The 18,328-nt window shown below is 31.9% G+C and overlaps 2 protein-coding genes across 3 annotated transcripts; one reads left to right on the forward strand and one right to left on the reverse strand.

The window, feature by feature from the left end:
* Window positions 1-8,706: 8,706 nt before the first annotated feature.
* On the forward strand, window positions 8,707-13,320 carry LOC114722476 (alcohol dehydrogenase-like 4). The gene is given in 11 exon segments (XM_028908518.1): window positions 8,707-8,833; window positions 8,923-8,963; window positions 8,965-9,060; window positions 9,161-9,210; window positions 9,641-9,978; window positions 11,375-11,457; window positions 12,151-12,226; window positions 12,349-12,410; window positions 12,545-12,640; window positions 12,728-12,889; window positions 12,998-13,320. Coding segments are annotated over 11 exon segments (1,242 nt in total). The 3' UTR covers window positions 13,109-13,320.
* Window positions 13,321-13,393: 73 nt separating this feature from the next.
* Window positions 13,394-18,244, reverse strand: LOC114722477 (probable envelope ADP,ATP carrier protein, chloroplastic). 2 transcript variants are annotated; one of them, XM_028908519.1, is made up of 10 exons: window positions 17,800-18,241; window positions 17,195-17,251; window positions 16,600-16,662; window positions 16,447-16,503; window positions 16,280-16,363; window positions 15,976-16,044; window positions 15,789-15,901; window positions 15,524-15,693; window positions 14,324-14,402; window positions 13,394-13,968 (listed from the first exon to the last, which is right to left on the reverse strand). In XM_028908519.1, the coding sequence occupies exons 1-10, from the start codon at window positions 18,160-18,162 to the stop codon at window positions 13,854-13,856; spliced, it is 1,170 nt and encodes a 389-aa protein (XP_028764352.1). In that variant the 5' UTR covers window positions 18,163-18,241; the 3' UTR covers window positions 13,394-13,853. The 2 variants fall into 2 exon arrangements, with proteins under 2 accessions (XP_028764352.1, XP_028764353.1); XM_028908520.1 differs by lacking the exon at window positions 13,394-13,968 and having other exon boundaries at window positions 14,324-14,986; window positions 17,800-18,244.
* Between the last annotated feature and the right edge of the window lie 84 nt (window positions 18,245-18,328).

An 18,328-nucleotide genomic window follows, 5' to 3' on the forward strand; every position in this document is an offset into this window, starting at 1 on the left:
GCTACTTTGGAAAAAAATATATAAATATGAGAGATAAAGTGGATTGGGGTCTTATATTTAGAATAAAAAAATAGTCAAACAGGATTTTATATTAAAGACCGGAAGCAATATAACTTATGAAAATCATACATAGATTCTTTTAATTTAAGAAGCCAATCGATATTCACAAGATATATATAATAGTAGTTATCATTAAGATTTTTTTAAAAAAAATTTACAGAAGTTAGAGAATACATGCTATGTGAATAGTAAAAATATGTATAAATTTTATTCCACATTCACTTAAGATTTTTTAGTTTGCAAAATTTTACAATAAACAAATGATCAAAGATTATTTTGGACTCAAGCTTATCCTCTTGTTGGATTGTACAGCCAACAGAAAATACCAACAAAGTTTGGACTATTTATGATCATTGCTTTCCCCTGTAACTTTTCGTATCAGCTGCTCGCAAAACTTAAATTTTTCAATCCATTAGACTGACCGAAAGATCACTCGCCCAAAGTACTAATAATAGCACAAGGTATGCGAGAAAAATCCAATCTCTTATCTTTAACACATGATTAAATAATATTTATTGATTGTGATTAGCAAGAACAAGTGGCTCCTCGGACTTGGCCACTTAGCCTCTAAAGAAGGTTCTGGCATATATTAATGCGACTTAATTAATTAATTAAATATAAAATTGACCCATTCATAGGACAAGTGGCATATTTAAATTAATCGCCGCCTTTTAAGACCATGTCATGCCACAGCCGACCCATCCTTAATTGGGGGGATTGGATAAAGTGATTGCACCATAGGATGACATGACTGGCATAGCATCCAAATTAAAACTTTATCTTCTTGAACATTTTTGCAAAATCACATGGATTGATTAATTGGTTTCGAAATTCAGTTTTAACTAGTTTTTAATATAAGAGCTAGTTAATTAATTCGAATAAATTAATAAAATTGGTTAAATTAGTTATTTGTAATAAATATGTGTTATCTTTCCTAAAATATTCTCGCTAATCAAATGTATTAGTTATAACTACTATTATTATAACGACTATCTTAGAAAAAAATTAATAAATATAAAAAACAAAGTGGATTAGGTCTTATGTTTAGGACCAAAATAAAAATCAAATGAGGTCTTATAATTAGGATCGGAGATCGTACTTTTAAGTTAATAAGAAAAAAATACATTAGCAATAGTCCTAAGGGGCAATGTAGGTCAAGTTTATTCCCTCCTATCCTAAATACAAGGCTATTATTCTAACTAATTCGTAGAATTCTGTTTTTTCAGAAAAAGATAATTTTGTTGTTGTAACTGATATATAGAGATTTTGTGACATTTTTAAAAAATTAACATTTTCATTTCATGATTAAAATTTAATTCATAAAGTTAAAAATGTCCTAACAAATAAGGGTGTGTTGGGTATGAGGGATTTGGGAGGGAGGGGAGGGAAGGGGAGGGATTTTAATCATTTCCTTTGTTTGGCAACACACAAATTTAGGAGGGGAGGGAAAATTTAAAAATTTTCCCTCCCCTCCCTCCTCAACCTCCCCTCCAAAATTGGGAGGATTTGGAGGAAAGGGTAATATTTTGCCATGTTATGACCATTATGCCCATATTTTGTCATGTTGTAACTATTATACTCATATTTTTTCATATTGTGACCATTATGCCCATGTCTTAAATAAAATAAGAGCAAAATTGTCATATTAAAATATTTTTCCCTCCCCTCCCCTCCTTTTTTATAAATCCAAACAAGATAATATTAAAATCCTTCCACTCTCCTCCCCTTCCCTCCATTAAAATCCCTCCCCTCCCCTTCCTCTCATTGAGCCAAACATACCCTAAGGTAATTGGGGGGGGGGTTTGTTGATGTGAGAAACAGGAAAATGAGACCGTGTATTTAAGAGCAAAACAAAACTGCTAAACGGTCTCATTGTTTATAATTGGCAAAGTTATTGCTCAGTTGATATCTGTGTACGGAAAATAATTAAACCTTGCATTCTAATCTATTGTTAAATTATGATAGCAAATATTTACTAATTCAAATTGCAAACCTTTATTCGACTTTTCTAAGAAGCAATCTTTCAACCTGGAAGAGAAGCTATTATGTCCATTTCATTATATTAAAGTCGAAGCAATTACTTCCTCCTGCCCTAATGATAAGAACCTAGTTAAGTAATCCGTACAGTTTAAAAAAATTGATTAAGGTAATTATTTGTCATTATCATATAAAACATGTGTGTCACTTTTGCGAGAATATTCCTAAAACATATTAAATGTGGGAAATTAAAATAGTGGAAAAAATAAATTGATAACGATAAAAACAATTATTAAACGAGAGAGATTCAAAGAAAAGAGATCCTTCAACAAAGTTTCATATTCCTCCGGTTTTTAATATAAGACTTAATTAACTGGATTAAAAATATTAGTTAAATTAGTTAATATGATGCATTCCTTCTAATACACCCTAAGTATATTTTTTAATTCCCTCCTTCTCTCTCCTACTTAATTATTATTAGGAGAATATCAATAGGGTTAATAATTGATAAACATATGAAATATGTCTTATATATGTGACCAACATTAACTTTCCAATTATGTAATACATTAAGCACAATATTTAAGATCCAAGAGAATAAAAATTATAAAATTAGTTGCCAAATTTTGTCATCACGTGAGCAATCCATCAAATGCATCAAAATGCACTCAAGAATCTTTCCGTGTTATTATTAGTACTAATAAGGCTAATCCCTCAATTTAAATGCATGAATGACCTTTTTATGATTATTTCATTTAACTGGATCATGATATTAAAAATCCCATTTCACAATTAATCTTGAACTTTATTCAAAGGGAAATTCAATTTTATCTACTAATTAAGAACATTTCACTTTTAGGAGTTGTACTTAATTTCTAAAATTCAGAAACTAACAAACAAATAACAGGACTTGCAATCAAGTCGAAGCCGCGCATTTATGAAGTTCATGGCCTATATTCGGATAATTGGGCCAAACTTCCTTCATAAAATAACGTGGCACATGTGTCCAGGCCCAATCAAAATGGGTCAGGGTTGGCCAATTGGGCCATGCTTCCTCCATAAAACAATGTAAGTACATTTGTTCAGGCGAAAATAATATTAGTATTGAGAACAAAATTATTACAATTTTAAATTTTAGGGGCAAATTTTTACCCCAAAAAATTTCAAATAACCAACGCTTCTAGGTAAAAACTTTCAAAATAAACTTACACCTTAATTCAATTAGTTTTAAAATCACGCGTTTGTGTTATAATATAGGGGATATGTATTTTTTATAAAAGAAAATTTTCAATTAGTGTTAGTAATAAAAAGCATCGGATTTTTAAGAGGTAATTAGTAGAGAAGGACACTACATGTCTTCAAGTAGAAAAATGTGAGAATTTTCATTACGTTTGTGTATACTTAAGTCACATTTTTTCCTAGTGTTGAATCTAGGATATTCTCAAATTACTTTGCACTGGAGATTAATTATTATCGTGTCTTGAGCATTTGAGGTATAACCTTCGTAATAAATATGCCTTTGGGAATTTAAAATTGTGTTCTCTCGATGTGCCTGTTTGTTGCAGCATTTTAAGAGCCAAAAATAACTTAAAATTTAATAAGTCAGTTGCAAATTTAAAAGTTGTTTGTCACAGCTTTTGATCAATCTAACTTATAGATTAAAAGCTTTTTTTTTTTAAGCACGATTATAAAAATATCTAAAACTACTTATGACTTATAAAAAAGTAACTCTTAGGAATTAAAAAACATTTTTACCCTCATATTATATTATTCTTGTGCTTCCATATGCATATTCCTTATACTTTCCAATCAGTTTTTAGTTATTTATTTTTAACACTCTCTTAAGTAGAGATAATTTTTAAAATAATTTTATAATATTTTTAATTTTTAATATTATCTTTTATTTTATATTTACATAAATTGTGCAGAGTATATCATCCAATTAATTATATTAATGTTATTTGGTTCAATTTTCACATTACTATGATTTCTAATTTAAATATATTTTTATTCATTAAATATAACTTCTTCCAATTATAATAATTTAAAATCATTACATTTTGTAAATTCATATTTTTAATTGATTTTTATTATTTAATAAAAGTCATATCTATTTTGGTCATTCTATAAATTAAACTTACTTATCTAATTATAAGCCAAACAACTTTTCTACTTTACAAACTAAATTTTATAAAAGTTAATCCAAACATAAATCACACTACCTAATCTAACTTTTATCCAATTTTATTTTTTTAAAAGTCAGATTTAAAATAAGTTACATTTTTACCTAGTTGAAAGGCAAATCCTTCTTGTCAACTTACGGCAGTCAAGTCAATAGTTTTTAAAAAAATCAAATTGAGGGCTAACCTTCGAATAATAGAATTAAAGTTGATAAAATCTCACATCGAGATTCCAGTTAGGCACCGAAAAATTTAATAGAAGCAGGAATACATCATTTCAGTTGGGCCAAAAAGGAAAATTAACCAAAAAAAAGGGGATACATGGTTTTAATAGGCAAGTTGGGATGCTATGAAGTAGCAAAAGCAAATTGGTTCATGTGAAACTCACCAGTGCTGCTCCAATTGCACGCTCCCCCCGCCCCCCCAAAAACCTTTTTCCATAGATACTACATTTTCATGCATTTATGTAATTAACTTTATGGATAAAATATCACCAAAAAAATATCTAGACAAACCCTAGGCAAGTCAACTTTCGGTGTCAACTTCGGAAGACAGTTTTTTTTTTTGCCAACAAACAAATTAATTATGAAGTTGATACATATATTAGATATGCATGGTATTTAGATTATTTTTGACTGTGACTTTCTGCAATTCGCAAGTTGAGATTGGATATTTTCTTCCCCCCAAAAAATAGTGACCACACGACAAGAATTTTACGAACTATCATATTCAATTCCTAATATAAGATCTAATTGACTAATTTGTAGAGATTAAAAAAATTATTAAATTATTTAATTATAACATATATAACATGATCTATTTAAAATACTTACGTGTGTAATTAGATTAAATATTAATTTATAAGTGAGACAAATTAGTTTGAGAAAAATAATAAGTATAATCTTTTAAAGTGATTTAATAATTTTCTTAATATTTTAAAATTAGTTAATTAAATCTTATATTAAATAAGGAGTAGTAAGTTTTTTTCTTTCTCCAAATTTCTTTCTCCATCTATCAATTCCATTATAAACAAGACTAATCAAATTTTACGAATTAGGGCCCATTTAATTTGTTGCAAAGTGAGATTTTGAAAGAAAATACTAATAAGAAAAACTTACTCACATAGATTTGTAAGTTTCTTGATCCTTTTAACAAAACATAATTAAAAAAAAAACTTTCTTCCAATTTTTTTTTTGCCGGGAATTTTTCAATGCACCGAAAACACTTTGAATCCTATTACTTTTAATCCTTAATATAAGAGTTAGTTTGGCTTTTAATTGTGTCTTAAATATAAAACTCCAATCTATTTTATCTCTCATATTTATCTATTTTTTTTCATAGTAGTCATTGTAGTAGTTATATATGTTAAAAATTCTACCAAATTGTAGTTTTAGCTATTATGTATGATTAATAAGGGTATTTTAGAAATTAAAATTTAAATTATTTCATATGATTGATGAGGGTATTTTAGAAAATTTAACTTATATTGTAACAAATAACTAACTTAATTTTTTTAATTTATTTAAATTAATTTACTAGCTATTATATTAAAGATAAGAAGAAATATTATAAGTGGTAGTGGAAAGCACGTGGAGCTGCCCCTCACAAATTTGGTCACACTTTGGATGTTATGTAAGGGTAGATCCGTGCAAAAATGGCAGAGTATTTTTTTTTGTCTCTCTTAACATCTTAATGTTCAAACCGCCTTTTATTCTTCACCTTCTCTCGTTAATTTCTTTTATTTATTATCCGAGACATCTAGTTAAATCCACAAAAAATAATAAAAAGTTGTTTATGATCGGAGAGATACATAACCCATCTTGAAGTTCATGACATATTCTAACTAATATCTTGGCAAAATATTATCTATGTAAGAACTAGGTTGATTTTAAATATAAGACTCTAATTCATTTTATCTCTATTTTTATTCATTTTTTTAAAGTAAACCTTGTAATAATTGTACATATCAAAGATTTTATTAAATAGTAGTTCTAACCCATATACATTATTAGTAACAGATTCTAAAAAATTCAACTCATATTTATTAATAACTAAATTAATAAACTTTCTTAATTTATTATAAATTAGTTAACTAACTCTTATATTAAATACGGGCGTAATAATTAACTCCTCTTTTTTAATGATATTTTGATTTTTTCGGTTCCACCAAAAGAATAACCATAGACAACTGTAAACTTAAAGCCGTCTACAATCGCTTTTCTATATGGCAACAACCATCCATGGAGTACTCGAAAACTTTCGTAGAATTATGTGCCATTTCATTTGAAAAAAATTTAGAGAAGATTTTATGTACTTAATTTTATATACTTAATATAATTTTTATAATTAAATCAAAAGAAGTCAATTGTAAAGGGTAGATAATCTTAAGAAATTCACATGCCTTAATTTAATTGAAAACACGAACTCATTAAATATCTAAAGCTAAGGATATGCAAGGCGGCTCTTTTTTGGTTATGTGTAATTTATTTTGTTTATGTTAACAAATCTAATTTATCATATAACTATTTTTTTTCATTTTAAATTTTTTAAACCCCTCACTGCCCCCAAATCCCATCTGACCCTTAGAGCTAAGATAAACCTCACATTCTCATACATATATTTTACACACACGCGCGCACACGCATATCCATATTAAAACTTGACATGGATTGAATTGTTCGTTGTGACATGTTGACAGTAAAATCGTACTTTTAAAAATCTCATAAAGTGTCCATGCATTAGGACATAACTTTTTAACTTTTTTCCCTTGCCAACAATAAAATTTTTAACTATTGGCATAAACACATGTCACTTAGCGTCTTATTGACGGTATTTTTTTTATTATATGTACATCAAAATAAAAAAAAAGGACTATAATAAATTTTCCTATTTATTATATCTGAAAGATATATTTTATTTTTGAACTCCGTATAATAAATAAAATATGTCCAGGTTATGTTCATTAAAAGTATATTTAAAAAAATATATAAAGTAGTTTTAAAAGAAAAAAATATATTGGCAGAAAAATTAAAAAATGTTAAATATAGTTTGATTAAATTTTAAAAAGTAATGATATACTACTTCGATTCCTTAATATAAAAACTTATTTACTTTTATTTTGTCTCTCATATTTATTTATTTTTTCTGGAAGTAGTTTATAATGGTGATAATCTAGCTAATATATCTGATTAAAATATATTTTAAAAAAATAATATATTTATTACAAATAACTAATTTAACTAATTTTTTTAATCTATTTAATTAGTTAACTAATTCTTATAAAGCCACCCAGTAGCTGTTGGTGAAAACATAGAAGGCAAAGCCGGCTAATTTTTGTCCGCGGTAATCGGACACATCACCACATCAAATCAAGTAATCAACCAAACATGTGTTGGAATTTTTTTTTTTGGACAGGCAATGACTTTATTTTAAAAAACGCGTAGTGGGGTAATTTGGATTAACCTTTTAAGGCTAAATTTAATATATTATAACAATATTATTATGATATTAACTAATAAAAATAAAAAATAACAAATTTAAACTGACAAAGGTTTAATCTAGACAGTATATCATTTTTATTCTTTAATATTAAGATAAAACATCAAAATATGAAATATTACAAATTAATTCAGTGATGAAGATAAAAAGTAAAGAGGACACGAAGAGTTAAAAAAAAAAAAGTGAAGGTTTTCTTGTTGAATTAATCTTAATTACTGAAAGCAAGTCAGCGGTCAGTTCAATGGGGATTTTGTTCACACTTGGCTTTGATGACCAATGTGTAAATGGGGTTTTCATTTTCCATATTAGTGATGATTATAAATTGACAAAGACATTGGAGTCTTCCCTTTTATCTGTTCTTTGATTCAGCTAGGTTCAAAGTTCTTGCACTAAAAAAAAAAGTCGTAATAAATGCGTTCTTGAATTTTCTACTTTCATGAATCCTGTTTATTTTATTAAAACTGAACATTAATTTTCATCACACAAAAAATAGGATGCATGTTTTAATTAAATCAAAATTTTAAAAAAAAGTCGTAATGATTGATTTTTTTTAAAAAAAACTAAAATATTTCAAAACCATCCCGAGTTTTTTTTTTTTTTGCCAACAGAAATACTTTAATCACAACTCACATTCACAATATTAAAAAGAGGGAGATACTTGCAAAATGAGTTTATGAAGGGCATTTCCTTTTTAAATAATTATAATAGAGAACATAAAAAAATTATGAAAAAAATACTACTACTTCTGGAAGAAAGTCTTGTTATCAAAAAAGGAGGATGTATAAATATATAATATCTCCAAATATAGTAATACGTAATATTAATAAGTCATTAAATACTGGGAACCCCATCCTACCCTACGTATATAGAGCCAGCTAGGCAAGCCAATTAATAGAGATATAGGGAAGATTATTATTTTAAAAAATCAAAACCAAATCCTTAATTGCCATATACGCCATCTTTCTCCATTCAACTGTCTATATAAAGATACATGCCCACTCCATATTTCACAAATCACGGAGAAGCTAAGCAATTCAAGCAGAAGAAGAAGAAGAAGAAGATGGGTTTGGAGCACTTGAGTCCGAATGATACAAAGGGCAAGATCATTACTTGCAGAGGTAATTATATATATATATATATATTCATCAAAATCATGGATCATACATATTGCCATTTTTCTGAGATTGTGAATGAAATATATATGAAGCGGCGGTTGCTTATGGGGCTGGAGAACCGTTGGTGATAGAGCCAAGTGAAGGTTCATCCTCCCCAGAAAATGGAAGTCCGAATCAAGATCCTCTTCACTTCCATCTGCCACACAGATCTCACTGCCTGGCTCGGCCACGTCTGTTATTCTTAAACCCTTAAAGATCTTCTTCTTCTTCTTCTTCTGATATGAAACTTTATCCTTATAAATGTGATCGGTTTCTTCTGTTTCTGTGCAGAACGAAGCTCAAAGGGCCTATCCGAGGATTTTTGGCCATGAAGCTTGCGGGTATCCCAAATTTAAATGCTTGTTTCTTAATTTGGATGAGCGATAATGTGAATCTTATATATATTAAGGACAGGACGAGGTATTAACATTAATAACCCAGGGCACTCCTACAGAGATATAACCTTTTCTTTAGGGGGGAAAAAACAAAGAGAGAGAACCATTTTGCATATACAAATATTTTTCTATCCAGTTTTAATTTGGGTTCTGCATGGTTTTTTTTTTCCAATTAAGTACTTTAATTTTTCTTAGTTGGTTCTGTTGTTCAGGGATTAGTAGTAGTAAGGGAACAAAGTGAAAAAGGCTAATTACTGATGCTAATAAAGAAAAATTAGGTATTTGATTAAGCAAAATGGTTTTTCAAAGGAAAAATAAGGGTAAACTGAATTGGCGGTTGATGCATGAGATATGAATGAAGAGTAAATAAATGCAGGATAGTGGAGAGCGTAGGGGAAGGAGTAAAGGATGTGAAGGAAGGAGACTATGTGGTGCCAATCTTCAACGGCCAGTGTGGCCACTGCAACTTGTGCAATTCTGACCGTACCAATATGTGCCAAAACTTTGGAGTTAACCCCATGAAGAAACTCATGGTGGCTGACGGCGCCACCAGGTTCACCACCGTAGACGGCGGCAAACCCATCTACCATTTCCTCAACACCTCCACCTTCACCGAGTACACCGTCGTTGACTCGGCTTGTGTCGTCAACCTCAGCGGCGTCGATAAGCACTGCCTCAAAAACCTCACCTTACTCAGCTGTGGCGTTTCCACCGGTAAAGTCTTTCTTTTTTCCTCAAAAACTTCAAATACTATGATCTGAAACAAACTTAAGCTCAAAAAAATTTAAGGAGGTGTTTGGATTTAAGCACTGTTTTAAGCGGTCATGGCTGTTTTTAAACACCCCTTGAAACGAACATTGGACAATCGCTTTCGTGTTTTCTACGGATGCAATGACGTTAACGTCCCTTGTCTTGCCCAAGGCGAAGGGCAATGGAGCATTTGACTATTACCTTAAAGTTCCCATGGTCAATTCACTCGCAATCAGAGACCTAGATTTCATTAAAAAATAAAAATTGAATAAATTATATCCATTTTTTTAGTTTTATTTGTGTTACATATTATTTTGAAAATTATATAGATATTGAATTACTTGGATTTGTTATGAATCTCTATCTATAATAAAAGTACACGTTCCCCCAATATATATATATATATAAAATTGCATGGGAATTTCGAATGTTGCTGTCTTGCGAGGAGGTTAAAGTAGACGATAGTATTTATATCCCTTATCAATTATGCGACTTCCAATGAATTATATGTGGACTCTATATGTATAAAATATTGGCGGACGGGGTGTTGCATTACTTACAACTCATAAATACTATATTATAATTGGCTTTAAATTCCGTGTATACCATATTAAATTATATAATTTTTATATTTGAAAATTATACTTTTTTCCTTAAAATTTAATAAAAAAACTAAAAAAATTTCTTTGTTATTTTGCTGAACTTACAAGAACTTTTTTTTTTCATTTTTACTTTGCGACATTCGTACATTTTCAAAATAAAAATATATATAATCTTGACAAAATAGGATGTATGTAATTTTTTTTTTAAATTATTTGACATTATATGGTTTTGCTTCGTTCATAAACGTTGTTTTACTTGTACAAACCTCATCTCTCGTACGCCAAAGGTGTGTGATTTCGTATTTGGCTGCCTCAGTTTGCGTGCGAAGCCGAGCATTGAAAAAAAGGTTTAATTAATTAATTATTAATTAATTATTTTGTTTGTCTGATTTTGCATTTCTGCCGGTTGACTTGACCCAGAATTGGTGTATATCGTCAACTTGTAGTGACATGAGGTGGGGGATTGAGGAAAGTTAAAAGATTTTTATCTGTTTTGCAATGTGATAAGATGAAAATAAATAGTGATGGCCAGGTCTCTCTGGATTGGAGATGGCTCAATTGTTTATTTTGAGGCACTCTTTTGATTTCATGCCGTGATTCCAGACTCTTCAATCAACTAAACTGATTTAAAATATCTTCTTTATTTTTTAATTTAGAATTGACTTGAGTTTTATATATATATATATATATATATATTAGATTTGAAATTGAAATGGGATTAGATTTGATGAAAGAATTGAATAAAAATGAGAGTGCAGGGGTGGGAGCAGCATGGAACACAGCCAATGTTGAATCTGATTCTGCTGTTGCTGTCTTCGGTTTGGGAGCAGTGGGCCTCGCTGTTAGCTCTCTCTCTCTCTCTCTCTCTCTCTATATATATATATATATATATAAAATATCTTCCATCATATGTTGTGCTCATATTGACTGTTCATAATATAGGGCGGTTGATGAGTCACTAATAAATTTTTTCAAAATGTTATCCAGAAGACTTGAAATTTGAATAATACTCCTTATGACGCTCTAAAATGTTATTTTTCCTATTGATCACTATATTTTACGTAAAATTAGTCATATTTTGACATTTTACAGACATAGAATGGTGTAGTTTTCAATTTTCCTATTTTTTAAAAGTCAAGATTGCACAATTTCAAAGTTTTTTTTTTAAATCCTAAAGAAAATTTAAAATTGCATCATTTCATGCCGAATGTCACTAATCTTATATAGAATCTAATAATCAATAAATAAAAAAATAAAAAACATTTGAGAGGTTAATTACAAGGGGTGTGAGAATGTGGCATTGGCAGCCCTTTACCTGTTTCTCTATATTCTTAAATACGGACAGTTAGAAAAATGTTTCATTTTCAAAGTCAATGAGTTAATCATGCCTTCTTGACTATGATGAGATAGTTAGAGATGGTTTATAATATGAGTAAGGGGAAGTATACAAGTTATAAATAATCCAAATGTAAAAGATTTATGAATATTCCATGATGAATGCAAATAGTGAGAGATTGCATTGAAATTGAATCAGGTGGCAAAAGGGGCACAAGCAAGAGGGGCATCCAAAATAATCGGCATAGACACCAACCCCGACAAATTGATCAAAGGTACCTGCCTGGCTGACTCCTATATAATCCATTAATTAAAAGATAATGCCTTGTTTTTATGATCGCTCAGATTTCATATTATTGATAAATAACAACTAATACATTTTGAATGTGGTGGAAAGCCCGGGAAATGGGAGTGACGGATTTCATAAATCCAAGGGATGAAGAGAAGCCCGTGTACGAGGTTCGTCTTTTCTTTCCAAGAACTGATTCCATCCTATAACAAATGTTATGCTAATAACTAAGAATTGTTTGTTCAAAACAAAAAAGTTGTTACTAACCATTTTTCCATAATAAATGTTGTTATATCATTGGCAGAGAATAAGAGAAATGACTGGAGGAGGAGTAGACTATAGCTTTGAATGTGTAGGAAATTCTGATGTCCTCCGAAATGCCTTCTTGTCTGTTCATGAGGTATCCATTTCTTTCTACATGTCTACACAACAAGAACAACAAGAAGCCTTCTTGTTGTTTGACAAATATTATATAATGGTGAAACAGGGATGGGGATTGACAGTGATATTGGGAATTCATGCAACACCACAAATGCTTCCAATTCATCCAATGGAGCTGTTTGATGGTCGCAGAATTGTTGGTTCAGTCTTTGGAGGCTTCAAAGGGAAGACTCAGCTCCCTCTTTTTGCCAAACAATGCTTGCAAGGAGTAATGACCATCCAAACACATCCCCCTCTTTCCTGTCTTTCTTTCATTAAATCATCATTATAGAAACTATGGAAGGAATATACTCACCTGTTATGGCCCTCTTCGCAGGTGGTGAAGCTGGACGAGTTCATTACTCACGAGCTCCCCTTTGATGACATTAACAAAGCCTTTGATCTTTTGGTCTCTGGAAAGTCACTGAGATGTCTCCTACAACTGTGAGATATGATAGTTTGCGAGAGGAATGGGTCCTTTTACCGTGCGAGGCACTGCTGTGTATCACTGAAAAAAATGCAGAATTTGTACTGCGACAGATATTAAAGAATAATAGAACTCTGCACTTGAATATTACATGTATTCCACTAAGCAGCATCTCTTCAGAATTTTGTATGGCAAGGTTGTTGTGAGTAATTGTGATTATAATGTTGCCCATAGTGCACTGATGAGTCCATCGATTTCGGTAGAACAATAAACAGGGAATAATTCAGTTTATAAGTGATGATAGGCTAAAGAACAAAATAACTTGGATTGACTAGTATAATATTTCCAGCATTCAGTTTGACAAAATACAGCATGGCAGGATCAAATACGACCAAGGAATTGAGCAAAAGAATATAACAATTACAAAGCACTTGGAACAACCGTTTCTCCTAAAAAATTCACTCTCCATTGGTCCAGAACAAGATAAGAATGGTATAGAGTTCCTCAGGCTATCATCTTTTCGGATAAAAAAGATTGCCCCCACACTGAGCACCACATTATTGATTGCTTTCGGAAAACTATACAGATCATAGATGGACTGAGGTACCTTGCAGAGAACACTTTTGGGTTTTTCCCTACAACAACATTGGCAGCAAGGCTGAGAGTTCAGGAGTAAAGACACTCCCATAACTAGTGGATGATGCTACAAGAGCAATATCTTAGGAGGAAAATTAGGGTCCGACAAATGAATTCTATTTCCACTATATCATTGAGTCTTGGTATTTGTTTGTTTCTTGCGATTTTCCTCTGCAATTGTTTGGAACTCCTTCTCACTTGCTGCAATCAGGCGTTTAACAATGTCATATGTGGTAAGCCTGATGCTGCACAGAGAAGAAAAAAGGAGAAATCAAACGATAAAGCACAAGCTTGATTCAGAGTAAAATAGACATGATCATAATTAACTTTAATTTTCATCAATCTGCATGCTTAGCATAGTACAAAAGCAACTGAGTTTGCCTTGGCAATCATAACATCAGAGGTCTAGTTTAAGACGATATTATTTCTTCATCTTATTTTCCGACAAGCAGGAAGCAATTATGTGTTCGGTAAGAAAAATGAAGTTATCACTAGGCCACAAGAAGGTTTGAGGCAGTGAGAAGATTGCAATAAAAATCAAGTCGATATATCATAGTTTTTAATGACATAGTCATATGTACAAAAGAAGATCAGATGCACCTGCTGTTTGGTAGGTTTTTCAAGGCATTGGGCACAAAGCCCCGGTATAAGCCAATAATTCCATCCCGTTCTACAATACCTGCATAAGGGGAATTATTGATTTGCCGATAGCACAAACTAGCGAGGCATTAAACTGCAAGCATTCTCATCTTTTAAATAAATTAAAATGTATCCAGACGCAACAGGCTACAACCTGGTTAAGCCTGAATCCCAATTATAGTAATTGCCTTTAGTGGGCTAGTTTCATGCTTAAAAGTCAAAAATTTCTTGTTAGGAGTTTCATGCTTATATAATCTGAAAAATCATTGAAAAATTAAATAGAATCTAAAATTATTTCAAGATGTAGGGGCATCACAGAAAAAATCCTAATTCATAGATAAACTCTCTGGATGAAACATTTTCAATAGAAGAAAGAGAACTCGACATTATCAGCTGTAATAGATTTTGAAGGCCTTTGATAAGAACAGACTGTCTTGCATGGCTTCTTTCCTCATTAAAGTGATAAAAATAAATAACTTATACTAAAGACACAGCACCTGCATTCTGCAGTAGACAGCTACAAAATACAGCTCATAATATAATTGAATTTGAATCACTTGTGAGCAAGTGAAAACCTCCTGAAATTTCCATATCTTACCCTAATTTATATTACGATAGCACCACCTGTATAAAATATTGGGTAGGACATTCAAGATGAAAAGGAAAAAATGGTGTGGAAGAAAATATAACAGCAGATCTCAGTCTGTTAAAGCAAGTCTCAGCTGAAGTCTTGATCCCTCACACCAAATAAGGGATTAGTACCCATTAAATTTCTAGTGAACAATTGGAAAACTACGCATTGTGATTCAGCGACTGACATCTACTGACAACAGAGATGAATTTTAAGTACATAAGCAAATATAAAACTGATTGCTGAAAAATTCTAAGAATGTCTGATTAAGGAAATATTTAAATTCCAGGAACCAATAAAGTGACATAACTACTCCAGCTATGAATGCCAACTATCCTGGGCAAAAGACTACACACTAAAACGCAAGCTAGACCTTTTAGTATATGGGACTTTTAATGCCGAATAACCTTTGAAGCTTATACATTTGTCACTTACTAGCACACAAATTATGGAGATAAGCATACACACATATACCAAATGTGTGCGGAGGAAACTACTTTATGTTGAAAGTAAAGAGGAGCAATGCCCACCTGTAAGAGCATCTAAAACTGTATTGTAAGGTGTACCCTTAATTTGCATCTGTCTTCGCACAGTGTCTAGAGGGTAGCATGTAATAGTGGCGAGAGAAGCCGAAAGCACAGCTGTTAGTAGGGAGGTTTCAGTTCTCTTTTGATATTTTTCAGGCAACGACTTCTTTAATCTATCATTCAGAGATGGTTAAGATGTTTCAATTTCAATATCCAAGTCCATTCTCTTTTAATTTACTTAGAAGATAAAAGATTATCATGAACTCACAAGTCAAAAACACAAAAGTTAACAGCAATATAAGGAGCTATTCCAATTAGGGAAGGCCCCAGGCCATAATAGAAAGATGCAAACCCTTCATCTCTTAGCATGCCCAAAGCAACCTGGAAAAGCCACAGTTTGATCCATTTTCAAGGAGGCGGATCTTTATGAGATACAAAAGCCAGGCTTACCATACCTCTGTCATGGTTCGGTAACCTGGTTCAACTGCCAATCGTAATCTCAACACATCCAATGGGTATGTTATCTACATAGATAGACAAAATTAGATGCATTGATAGATAGTATAGTTATAAATAACAATAAGTAAAACTCAAGAGTAATATTAGAATTTAGAAGATTGTGAAAATTATCAATGTGCAACAGAAATTCTTCATCTTGTTATATAAAATATGCTATAATATAATGCTGGAATGAAGCACAATAACATAATAGCATGGTTGTCAAACCTACAAGTAAGTCCTTTGGAATAAGTTACTTACAAAAGTGGATGTCATGCCAGCAAAAGCACCTGCAGCAAGTCTTCCGAAAACAGAGAGCTCACCATTCTTTCCTCTGAATATTTTCTAGAAATCCGAAAGGATAACTCTAGACTTGCACAAAAAAATATTTAGCACTGAAACATCTTACAAGATAGTTAGGGGGTCACCTTATAGGTTTCATAAGCAAAAAGCTGGACAGCACTATAAGGAATGATCCGAATCACCTGGGATGCAAAAGAAGAAACACTAAAACACATGAAATGGCCAATCAATATTATTTGGAGAAATAGATACCAATAGATTCAATCATTTGTAGAGACCTGGGGGAGGTTGCCCTTCCAATAACCCTTGATGCCTTCTTCCTTTGCTATAAGTGTTGTAGCCTGTAATTCATATTCGAGTTAGCTCCAACAAAAATTTTTGGATAAATGTTCTGATCAAAAGAGCATTTACTGACAAGATGCATCAAAGGTTGAGGCAAAGAGATAGGGTAGACTAACAATACAGCATTTACTGTCATTTACTGTCAAGTATATACTAATCTTTTGCTAAGAGGATCCATCTAGTGACAAAAGGGAACCTTATGATAAGTTAGTTGGCAATTTTAATACCAAAAATTTGGTGACTTATCTATCTTTCAAATTAGATAGGTACAACAACAAAGCTCTACAATGTTTTTTTAAAAAAGAAGAAGAAGAAGGAAGGAAGGAAGGAAGGAAGGAAGAAAGAAAGAAAGCGTCTGGCCCAAAGGAGGCTATACATGGCATATAAGCAATCAGCTTATTATAAAACCTGCAGAAGAAAGATTAACACTTTCAACGCATCCATGCTATTAGCTACCATAAAATAGGTATAAACAAATCATTTAAATTTGATGCACATATAAAAATAGGAAACGATGCAATCGTCATATACCTCAATGAAACCAATTGCCTTCTTAGCACTTTCTTGCCCTACTCGTACTCCATGAGTCTGCAAATATATAATGCAATATTAAAATAGTCTGCAATCTATACACACGACAACAAAGCAAAAAAATTTCTGATCAGCAAGGATCATATCTCTTCGCTAAATTATAAGGACATAAGTATTAAAAAAGAAGGCAAAGTAGTAAAGAATCTGGAAAGGAAAAATAAAAAATGAAAAGAGAAATTGGAAAAAAAAATGCCACAATACGTTAAGCACGTCCAAACAAATTACAAATTGCAGCAACTCATTCTTATTGAATGAAAATATTGGACATATCTGCAATTCCTTTTACCATGAAAACAAATTTACGTCAATTGACAGAAAAGTTAAAGACGACCGAAAGTTTATATCTGGTCAAGGTTGACAAAATATCGATCTTCCATACTTGAATTTCCATTTGCTAGCTTCAATCTCTAAGCTTAAGGACGAAAAAAGAAGAATTTTCGACACACAGAAAAATGTAGCGAATTTCGGTTATTGCAGTTCTCAAAAATAACGACGTATAAAAAAATGCAGTCGAGGAATTAACAGTGTTAAGTTCGATACAGTACCTGCATAAGGATCTTGATACGATCCAGAGGAGCAGTGATAGTCTTAGCAGCAGCACCGGCAATGGCTCCAGCGAAAAACAAGGAAACATCTCTGGGCACGAATGCGACAACGGCCAGCGGATGCTTCAGGAGCTGAGCCAGCGTGGGCATGAATTCTTTATCAACTTTCCTCTCTGCTATGGAAACACAGGCGAATTTGCAATGATCGCCACGGGAACCAAGCCCACCATAACCATCGGTGGCGAGACCGAGGGTGGTCTTCTTCCACAACGGTTCGTGGTCGTCGGCGTCCACGACATTGTTGAAAGAGTTGGCGAGGCTTGGAATGTTTCGCGTTGTAAAAAGGACTCTGTCCCCACTCATGTTTCGTTCAGAATGAAGCACAAAGAAGATTAGCGAGGAGGGTAGATGCGAGACGGGCGAATGAAATCAAGAACAGTAGGCTGCTCCAGGAATAATGCGTGTTACTACCTCTTCCGGTTCTCAGTATAGCATCTGTGCAATTAATTACTACTATAAACTATATTTT

This window comes from Neltuma alba, unplaced genomic scaffold (genome assembly GCF_004799145.2).
Source record: "Neltuma alba isolate B1F8T4 unplaced genomic scaffold, ASM479914v2 tig00012095_pilon, whole genome shotgun sequence".
Taxonomy (NCBI): Eukaryota; Viridiplantae; Streptophyta; class Magnoliopsida; order Fabales; family Fabaceae; genus Neltuma; species Neltuma alba.

Excerpts from the sequence above, each read along its gene's own strand:
- LOC114722477 (XM_028908519.1), bottom strand. The coding sequence starts at position 18,162 with ATGAGTGGGGACAGAGTCCTTTTTACAACGCGAAACATTCCAAGCCTC. Across the intron at positions 16,663-17,194 it reads AGGCAATTGGTTTCATTGAG|GCTACAACACTTATAGCAAA; the intron begins GTATATGACGAT and ends TATGAATTACAG. Across the intron at positions 14,403-15,523 it reads AGTTTTAGATGCTCTTACAG|GTATTGTAGAACGGGATGGA; the intron begins GTGGGCATTGCT and ends CCCCTTATGCAG.